Raw genomic sequence first — 10,968 nt, 5'->3', positions numbered from 1 at the left:
TTTATGCACTTTTGTCTTTTCTTTAGTTTTTGTTTTTAAATATTACTATTAGCATTTATTATTTTATATTTTATTTTATTTTATATATATATATATATATATATTTGGAAATATTACTAATTAGCTTTATTTAATTTTTTTTTCCAGCTTTAGTTTAGTTTTAGTTTTTTTTATTATTATTAATTATTATTAATTTCCAGTAAGCCATTTTAGTTCTTCAACTTAAACTTAGTTGCCAAGTTAACATTTTTAATTTTCATTTAGTTTTTTCCATCTAATATTTAGATGCTATTTCAGCTTTATTTAAATTAACAAAAATGTTTTTAATAGTTTTCATTTAGTTAGTAAAAGATTTAGTTTAGTAAAAGAAGCTTAGATTTCTTTTTAAATGCATATAAAAAAAAATTTTTTTAAATAGTTTCAAATAGTGCATATTTGATAAATTACTTTGACTGCAATTTACATGAATATAACAAAATTGAATAAATAAATGAATATATAAAATAATACACGATCATCAATCAACCTTTTTGACCATCATTTTATGTCAAAAGGACCTGTCATTATTAAATTCTGTAGCTTTTGAATTACATTTTTATAAAAATAAAAAAAACATGTATATCATAAAAGATTTCAAATGCATATCAAATGCATATATTCAATGTAAAACAAGCTTAAATTTATTTTTTATTTTTTTATAGTTATTTATGCATTTTTGATAAATTCGTTTTAACTTAATTTAATTTGTATTATTTTATATTTTAAAACAATAATAACACATTTATATTTAATTAATATATAAACCCGATTCATTGAATCAGGTTTCTATAAAAACATGTATATCATGTAACATATAAAAAAGCTTAACATATAAATCACAATAATCATGCAATTTTGCACAGATTGTGCCTTTTTGCTCATTCATATCACCAATCCCTATCGCTGTCATTTTTACACGATCTCAGACTTATCATGTGTCATGGAAAGCATGGATTACTTTAATTTTTGTTTCGAGTTTCATTTTTGGAGCCTCAGTTCTATTATGAAAACCACCACTAGACACTGTGCAATAAAAGCTAGCATGACTTTATCACAAACCTGTGAAAGTGAAGGTGGTTGGGAAAATGACGTGGATTCCTGCGCTGTGGATGTCAAACATGACGCCGAAGTAAAGGGCTATACTGCCGAGCACCGCAAAAAAGTTCACGAATGTCCAGTAGGAGGTGTTCAACGAGATCTGGGCCACAAAGAAACAATATTACATTAGATCAATGAGAAGAGCCTCTTCTGAGCACGGATTCATTCACAGTTCACGAAGATCTGATCAACATGCAAGTTCAGTTCAAGTTAGAGACACACAAAATGCCTCTTTATTTGGACACTGAAATGTCACATGATCAAAATCGACCAATCGGGCACCTGCAGGTTGACGGTGATGATAAGCGATGAAGCTGCGACCACAGCGAACGACTGGTAATCAGACGGAGCCTCGCCGTCCTGTCCCATGGTCTGCAGGAACGCGCCGTACGGGATGAAGAAGGTCATGAGGGACGTGAAGATGCCGTGGAACAAGCTGATGAAGAAGTTCTTGTAGTTAAACAGCGATCCTTGCTGCCCCGGGAGATACAGCTTCGGGAAGCGCAAACTTATTTTGTCATTCACATCCTACAGGAGCAAACGTGTCAGTTTGGATTTCATGGTGACTTTAGAACAGATTGAAGCTGGTACGGAACTGATACCTGATCCAGAAGGCCGACGAGGAGAACAGGCAGACTGCTGTAGCAAACGTTGTATAGAGTGATGAACCAGTCTTCATATGCCGTCTACAAAACACACACAACAACACGTCAGCAGTCACTTCTTTAAAAACAAGATTGACACTAAATGCTGTGAACTCCATCTCTGCATGTGCTGGGAGCTTCATGTGCTTAAAAGACTTCCCTGCAGTTTTCCACCAAAAATGAAAGCTTGGGGGTTAAACTTAAAAAAAAACATACTTATTCCGAAATATTCATTTTTTTTTTACATTAAGGTTGTATTAGAATAGAAATATATTCCAGTCTTAGAAATAATACTTATACTAATAATACTACTACTATTATTACTACTAATACTGATACTACTACTAATAATTATTATTACTATATTACTATTTATAACAGCAACAATAATAATTATAATGCTTCTGTTGTTGTTGCTATCATATATCAATTTATTATTATTATTTCTAATACAGAAATATATTACTATTGTAAAACAACTGAATAGTAAAATAAATATCTTAATGTGTAAATTGTTATTTTTTTATTATTATTTTATAACAGCACTGTAAGATAAATATATTAAATAATATATAGTAACTTAATAATCATGCTAACAACATGCTAGAAACATGCTAGTAGCTTGCTAATGCTGTTAACAACATGCTAGTAACACCCTAGCAACCACTCTGTGTACCATAGCAACCACATAGCAACACCCTAGCAACCTACTAGAATACCTTAGCAACCCCATAGCAACACCCTAGCAACGACCCCAGGTACCCTAGCAACCACATAGCAACACCCTAGCAACCGACACAGGCACCCTAGCAACAGCATAACACCACCCAAAGAACCATCCCGGGTACCTTAGCAACCCCTTAGCAACACCCTAGCAACCGCCCCAGGTATCCTAGCAACCACCTTAGCAACCACCCCAAGTACCCTAGCAACCGCATAGCAACACCTTAGCAAACACCCTGGGTAGCCTAGCAACTGTAATAGCAACCAATCCAAGTACCCTAGCAACTGCATAGCAACAGCCTAGCAACTATCCAGAGTACCTTAGCAACCACATAGCAACACCCTAGCAACCACTCTGAGGTCCTTAGCATCTATCTATCTATGTCTCTCTCTCTCTCTCTCTCTGACAGACTGTATTGCCTTCAAAACATTCAAACTTTAAGCTTTTAAACTTACTTTAAACTTCAAACTGTTTCAGACTAAAAAAACATTAAATTTAAAACTTCTTAAACTTTTTAAAGTTTTAAACTTTTTCAAACTTTTTTTCTGATCCGGCTTTCTCAAGCCAACTTAAAGTTTGTTTAGACAAACTTTTTTATCTAGTTATTTCTAAGACAGAAATATATTACTATTGTAAAACAACTGCATAGTAAAATAAATATATTTAAAAAATATGTAATTTGTTATTATTATTATCATTAAGCTATAAGGCCTGAATCGCAGATGAGAGTTTCATTTGATAGGAAAATCCTTTGATTATGGTCAAAAGTAAATACATTTTAACTATGCCCTTAATGTTGAGGCAATTTTTCCCCATGGTATCGAGAAAGCTACTGAATATCAGTATTTTAGTTTGAAATTCCAGTATTGTGACAATACTACCATAAAATGTCCAAAACGTCTGTAAATCAACTCTCAGTGTAAATCTCTCTCTTACCTGTGAGGAAAATCCATTGAAGAAGGAGAACCAGAAGTGCACCAGGGTGAAGGCAAAATTCTTGTAGAAGAAGTAGCGCAGGAATTTGCACATGCGGATGTAGGACCAGCGTCCGTGGACCAGCAGGAGGCGCTCAAGGTAACGGAACTGAGCGAAGGCGTAATCGCTGGACATCACGGCCTGCATCCCCTCCTGACCGCTGATGCCCACACCGATGTCCGCAGCTGCACAGGAGCATGGGAAGGAGAAGTTGGCTCTACAATGGCACTTTTAAACTCTTGAGAAAACACTTAAAATGAATATTAATACACCCACTGCAAAAACTCCCATCTTCTCCTTCTGTCCCCTCACTGAGGCAGAAGTATCAAAACTTCTGCTCTCCAGCTGTTTGCCTCTTTAAGAAGAATCGCTTTATGTATCCCCCAATTGTAAGTCGCTTTGGATAAAAGCGTCTGCTAAATGACTAAATGTAAATGTAAATGTGAATAAAAGTTGATTCTCTGATCATTGCCTGGATCAAGGGTATTATTGTTAACTAAAACTAGAACTATATCCATTTTACTTGAATAAAATAAAATAAACTTAAACTAGGTTTCAGCTAGTTGGCGACGGGTGAGGCAACATTTCAAATTTTTGTGTTTAGCTTTATTTGAAGTACTAAAATAACCAAAACTTAAATAAAAAAAAAAGAAGCTAGAAACACAACAAAAACACACAACAAAATGACTAAAAATAAACTAATATATATATATATATATATATATATATATATTACCACGTATTATTTAAAAAAATCATTTCAGAACCTGCCAAAACAACATCTCTAATTTTGGATTAGTTTAATTTGAGGTACTAAAATAACTAAACTGAAATAAATAATAATAAAAACAGACATATTAAAAAAAAAAGACAAAAACATACAACTAAATTACTAAAACTAAAATTTAAATCATAACAGACAACATAAAATAATAAAAACCTACACAAAATATTAATCAAAACTAATAGTTGCCTCTACAACTGCACTTTTGAACTCTTGAAAAAAAAATTTCAACTGAATTAATATGAATAAAAAGTTGATTCTCTGATTGTTGTCTGGATCAGGGTTATTATCATTAACAAAAACAAACTAAAACCATAACCACTTTACAAAACAAAACTAAACTAAATAAACTAAATAAAACAAAACAGCCAGTTGCCAAAACAAAATCTTTAATTTATGTTTAGTTTATCTTTAAGTACTAAAATAACTAAAACTAAAACTGAAATAAATAATAATAAACTTATAAAAAATGACAAAAACACACAACAAAATGACTAAAACTTTAACAAAAATTAACATGATAACAGAAAATCTAAAATAATAAAACTCATTTGAAATATTATTCAAATCTCTAATAGAATCTGAATGACACTAAAATAACGCGGGTGTGGCTCAGGAATGAGATTGGCTCTCACTCACTCTTAATCATGTTGACGTCGTTGGCTCCGTCGCCGATGGACAGAGTCACGGCCTTCTTGCAGCGTTTGACCAGACTGACCACGTTGGCCTTCTGTTTGGGTGTGACGCGGCAGCAGATCACCGCGCTGCATTCACAGGCCATGTCCACGAAGTCCTCCTGTCTCTTCTCCTTCTCCCAGTCGTCCACGGGCTGGCTGCTGTCTGGAGGGTTGGAGGAGTTTGTGTGCCGCTTCCTGAGCTTCTTCAGACGCAAGCGACGACGCTTCTTCTTCTTCTCGTACAGTATCTCATTCTGCACAGAAACCAGAAAGTGCTTTTAGACTAATAGTAGGAGATACAAACTTTACTTTCTAACTTTGGAACATCTTTTATTCGATTCCTGTTGTCCTGATCAACTTTATTTATTTATTTCCATTTTAAAGGTAATATTACAGTCTTTTGTGAGAAAATAAATGATTAGATAATGCCAACATATTTTAACATTTTATTTCCATCCTAATTGTTAATTTCAACATTTCTGCAACAGTCACTGCAAAACAATGTCCATAAGGAAAATATGAAAACTTACTTAACATTTTTAAACTTTAAATTTGAAAGTTACAGTAACGTTCAAAAGTTTAAGGTGGGTAATTTTGTTTATGTTTTTGTCTCTTCTGCTCACTAAGTCTGCATTTATTTAATCAAAAAAACAGTAATAATGTGAAAAATTATTTTACTTTAAAATAACTGTTTTCTATGTGACTATATGTTAAAATGTAATTTATTTCTGTGATCAAAGCTGAATTTTCAGCATCATTACTCCAGTCTTCAGTGTCACATGTTCCTCCAGAAATCATTTGCTGCTCAAGAAACATTTTTCTGCTTCATATTTTTGTGGAAACCGTAATACGTTTATTTTTTCAGGATTCTTTGATAAACAAAAAGTTCAAACGAACAGCATTTATTTGAAATAGAAATATTTTGTAATATTACAAATGTATTTACTGTCACTGTATTAATCACTGTTTTACCCTATATTAATTTCTTTAAAAAAAAAAAAAAAAAACTTACTGACCCCAAACTTTTGAATGATTTTGTATTAATTAATAGTTTTGTTTATTTGATGTGTTTATTTGACACTTAAGCAACAGCAGTTCAGTTCCACATGTAGCTTTTTATGTCAAATCGAGTGCTTTGATTTGTGTTTAGGGGTCTTGAAGCATAATGTGAGAGTGGATCAGTGTTTGATGAACGCACCAGCCAGCCTCCAGTGATGACGAGGGCATTCTTGCCGGGCTCTGTGAAAAACAGCTCCTTTAGCTTCTTATTGCGTCCTTGAGGGTCGTTGCGCCTTTGGGTCTGTCTGTTCCTCAGCTGAACACTGAGAGAGTAACAACAAGAGAGTCAGAAAGCAGACGCTCAATCTCAAGCCACTGACACATTCACAGATGTCTGTCAGCTGACACGTACTTCACATCTTCTCCGTAGTGGATCTTCATATCGTCGGTCAGCAGTTGGCAGGAGTAGCCGATGTTCTCAGCGGTCTCTGAGCATGACACAAACAAATTCCATTAGAAATCAAACCGATCTCCCTTAAAATAACTCAATATTTCACATGCGCATCGCTCACCTTTCTTGTCTCCGGTCAGAACCCATATCTTGATGTCAGCTTTGGCCAGTTTTGCAATGGTTTCTGGAACGCCATCCTGAAGTTTATCTTCAATGGCTGTCGCTCCAATCAGCTGAATGAATGAACATAAATGACACATTTATTTATTATATATAAAAAAATTTATTATATAAATCTACTACAAAAGTAAACTACTGCATACAAAATATAATATAGAAATATTTATTTAATTTATATATATATATATTTTTTTTTTATTATATATTTTATTATATATATTACATAATACATTTATTATATATTCATATTATATATTTATTTAATATTTATATTTTATATATTCAGTAATTATGTCCCCACTGGATGCAACAAATGCCTCGTTTATAATGGGTTTTAATGTTTTTGTCTCGTCACTCCGGCCGGGACACTGCATCACAATATGGTAACATTTCCGTCACATGCTTGAGGTATTCGGCCAATCATAACACACTGGATAGCTGGCCAGTCAGAGCACACCTCGCTTTTCAGACCAATCAGCTTTGTAAAAATCGACGCGTTTCAAAAAGGCGGGGCATAGAGGAGAAACAACAATGTACAGTATGTGGAAAATAATGTGTTTTTTGAACCTTAAACCACATAAACACATTTCATTACACCAAATACACAAAATAATGTTCTTTTTAGCAACATCATATGACCCCTTTAATTTAATTTAGACACTATCAACCTGAAATTCAATTGACAATATTTTAACATTATGCAAATTATATTAATTTAACATTATGCATATTATATAACATTGTTGCATATTAAGTCATTTTTGGATAAAAGGGTCGGCTAAAAAGTGTCTGTTATTAGCCAATAGCACTGTCAGGATAATGAGCCTGACTAATATACCAATCAATCACTAGTCACTTCCCTGAAATTAATAATGATTTTCCTTTCTTATTTCCGTACCAAAAGGTTTTTCTCGATCTCTTCGTACACAGTGTCCAGAACCTCCTCACGGTTTCCCATTGAAACGCTGGCGGCCTGGTGTTTCTGAGCCCAGGCGTCGTACTCCGCCTGACTGATGTCCTTATAGCAGAGACACAGAGTTCGCAGCGTCTCGTTCGCAAAGATCTGAAAGAAAAATCCAACCGTTTAGCACACAATGCATGCTATTCTGCTTTAAGGCCAAACACTACAGGAAAAAATTTTTTTCATGCACCAGTCAATTTTGACTTTTTGGGCTATTTGGCTTTTCATAATGTGCTGTTTCAGAATAGTGGAAAGAAAACCTTTAATTGTTTATTTGATTGCACTTTATCTATTTGCATCTGTAGATTTCTATTACAATACAATACATAAATGCGGTTTCTCAAAATTATTTTTTTCTCAACTTCAGCAGCACGTACAGACACCAAAATTTAGAGTTTTATTCCTATATGTATTCTGAAGGTTTTTACTGAGGGGTTTGTTCATATATAATTCAATTTTACTATTGCACATTTTTTGCTTTTCAATTACAATACATATGTTTAAAGACAGTTTCTTAAAATGAGTTTTTTCTCAACTTCAGCAGCACGTACATACACCAACATTTACAGTTTTATTTCTATATATATTCTAAAGGTTTTTACTGAGGGGTTTGTTAATATATAATTTTCCTGATTTTATTCCAAAAACATGGTGAAAATATAATTTTTTTTTGGCTATTGACAGCACTTTCTGATTTATGGAGTAATAAAAAAAGACATCCAAAATTCCCTCTGTAAAACTGTTTCTGTTTTCATTTTAATTTTAGCATTTTTCTGTAATTTTGTTGTGTGATTTTTTTATTACTCTTATTAGTTTTTTATAGTCTATATAGTTTTTATACATTTTTATTTCAGTTTTAGTTTTAGTTTTTTTTGTGCATCAAGATAAACTAAATGAAAATGAGAAATGTTGCCTTGGTAAACAAGTTTAAGTATTTTATATTTGATTTTATTTCAGTAAAAGTTTATTTTATTTAAAGTTTTATTTTCCTGGTTTTATGGTTTTGATTAGAGTTAAGTATAATAACACTGCTTTTAATACAGTCATATGGAGTACTCTTTTGACATTCTTATGGTGCTTTTTCTCCTTTTTAAAGCTTGACACATTTAAAAATGTAAAATTCAATATAAAACTTCTCTCTTTGCATTCCACGGGGGAAAAAAATAACACCTAAGAAAATTGTCATTTTTGGGCGAACTGTCCCTTTAACTTGCAATGGCATGTTGAACCTCATTAACATATGCTAATGATTTATTAAAAGTGTTGGTACTCACGTCCAGAGCTTCTTGCGTGGTTTCTTTATCCTTGCTATTGGCATCGAGTCGCTGGTAGATCACAGTGTCTGCGCCCTTACAGTACAGCCGGATTTTACCGTCTGGAAATCTCACTACACACAAACACACACAAGAGTGAGACACAGGTGACAGAGACTGACAGACAGGAAGTGAAGAAGAGAAAGAGAAAGACTCACGGATGATGGACATGCGCTTGCGGTCACTGTTGAAGTCGAGCAGAGCGAGCATCTCGTAGGTCTCTTCATGGTCCATCTCCATGATGGTGATGGTGTCCTGTGTTCGGGACAGGAACACGAACCCAAAGTTGCATGCGGCCGTGACCAGAGCGCCCTCATCAGGAGACGCGGCCTGGTACACCAACTCATCTGAACACAGAGAAAATATGCAGCACACAAATGAACAGCAGCATTTTTTAACTTTTACACAAAATAGGATTAAGAATGCTAAATAATTCTGAGATGAAAGCAGCACTGAATGAAACATGCTCGTATTATTATTGCATCATCTCAGCAGATAATGATCGTTTTGGTCTCCTCACCCCCTTTCTGCTCAACCATGACGGTGTGACACAAGGACAGGAGTTTGAAGAACTCCAGTATTTGTGGGTCCTTCTTCGAACGGATACAGGAAACGAGGAAATGGTCTTCGAACTGGAACTTCTTGTCGGCGTACTTATTCCAACTAAAATCCACAGGCTGAGCAAAAATTAGAGAGAAAGTGAAATTAATATAAACGACCAATCAAACATTTTGATTATATATATATATATATATATATATATATATATCATTACATAATAAATAATAATAAATAAAATATAAATAAATAAATAATAAAATAAACAAGTAGTTTTAAGGTTTTAAGTATAGAAGTAATTCTGCGTACGTACCTTTTCACGATCCAGTGCCACACCGTCTGCACTGGTAGGATTGCCTACAGATCAACATAAAGCATTGTCAATTTTCACACTAATTTAGTTCACTGGATTGATAAAGCAATACCACATTAAAGCATTAGCACTTCAAACAGTGATGGATAATAAAGCGCTAAAGCACACTTCTGAGTGCAGACAGCATGGAATGAGACGTCTCAAGATACCTTTAACTTAACAAGTGGTTCATTGCGATTTCACTTTTTTAATGTTAGTTAGTGTGTAATGTTACTGTTTGAGCATAAACAATATCTGCAAAGTTACGAAGCTGAAAGTTCAATGCAAACGGAGATATCGCCTTCTAAAATTCTGGCAGTTTAATGCCTACAAAAACAACTGGTAGGGACTACAACAAGTTACTTGACGCGCACTAGAGGCAGTTTAGCCAATCACAACACACTGGAAGCATTAACACATGTTAGACTGCACCCCATAAACACAATCAAGCCTAGAAAAAAATCACTGAACCACCCCTTTAATACTCACTGTTAGGGGTTTATAAGCATGATCAACAGTCATTGGCTCTAAGAATGTGATGTAATCAAGGAAAAGGAGTGCTATTGAAGCGCAAAACAGATGATATTGAGTTATTTTATGGCAAGGTCGAAGGTGTCATCCAGTTTTAAACTCATTCACTGTACCCAACCACAGAAACCTGACCTGTGTGAAACTGTGCCTCAAATCTCTCCCACAGTCACACACACACACACACACACACACACACACACACACACACATACAAACATGAGGGCTGTGAGCTGGGCTCATATAAACCATATGAACCACAGATTATATCTGATTAGACACATGACACGCCATTGACACTCATCCAAATACATTTATCACTCAAGCTCTTTTCATACTTGATTTAAATGCATCTACTGGTTTGACAGATAAAACCTCAATAACAAGTGGTTAAATTTCACTCGACTCGACTGCATGTTTTAACCCTGTAAAACCTGACATATGAAATAGTAGTTAAAATCAGGCTTTTATGGCTCATATAGTATGATATGGCAAGAAAATGGAGGAAAAAACAGCTCAGTTTTATTCAGAGGCCCAAATGGAGCAGAAATATGCAATTTGGTGCAGATTATGATAATTATATGGATAAAAAGATAGCTTGTAATATACATCAATGAGATCTTTATAACAGTATAACAGATACTTACATAAAATGGTGAAAAATATAAATACACACTATGTCCCC

General features: G+C 34.1%; 1 protein-coding gene across 1 annotated transcript in view; it reads right to left on the bottom strand.

The window, feature by feature from the left end:
* Positions 1-10,968, bottom strand: part of LOC107675775 (phospholipid-transporting ATPase IC-like) — a 37,962-nt gene that overhangs the window by 1,307 nt on the left and 25,687 nt on the right. The window contains exons 14-26 of the mRNA XM_016470207.1: positions 9,717-9,760; positions 9,366-9,522; positions 9,004-9,192; positions 8,807-8,919; positions 7,470-7,634; positions 6,513-6,624; positions 6,353-6,428; positions 6,140-6,263; positions 4,904-5,195; positions 3,442-3,665; positions 1,740-1,823; positions 1,420-1,665; positions 1,099-1,237 (exon numbers count right to left, since the gene is read on the bottom strand). Coding sequence (XP_016325693.1) covers positions 1,099-1,237; positions 1,420-1,665; positions 1,740-1,823; positions 3,442-3,665; positions 4,904-5,195; positions 6,140-6,263; positions 6,353-6,428; positions 6,513-6,624; positions 7,470-7,634; positions 8,807-8,919; positions 9,004-9,192; positions 9,366-9,522; positions 9,717-9,760 — 1,965 coding nt within the window. The remainder of the gene's footprint in view (positions 1-1,098; positions 1,238-1,419; positions 1,666-1,739; positions 1,824-3,441; positions 3,666-4,903; positions 5,196-6,139; positions 6,264-6,352; positions 6,429-6,512; positions 6,625-7,469; positions 7,635-8,806; positions 8,920-9,003; positions 9,193-9,365; positions 9,523-9,716; positions 9,761-10,968) is intronic.

Source organism: Sinocyclocheilus anshuiensis, unplaced genomic scaffold (assembly GCF_001515605.1).
Source record: "Sinocyclocheilus anshuiensis isolate Anshui unplaced genomic scaffold, SAMN03320099.WGS_v1.1 scaffold708, whole genome shotgun sequence".
Taxonomy (NCBI): Eukaryota; Metazoa; Chordata; class Actinopteri; order Cypriniformes; family Cyprinidae; genus Sinocyclocheilus; species Sinocyclocheilus anshuiensis.
Note: the sequence above shows the minus strand (reverse complement) of the source record. Positions and strands in the feature narration are given on the sequence as shown.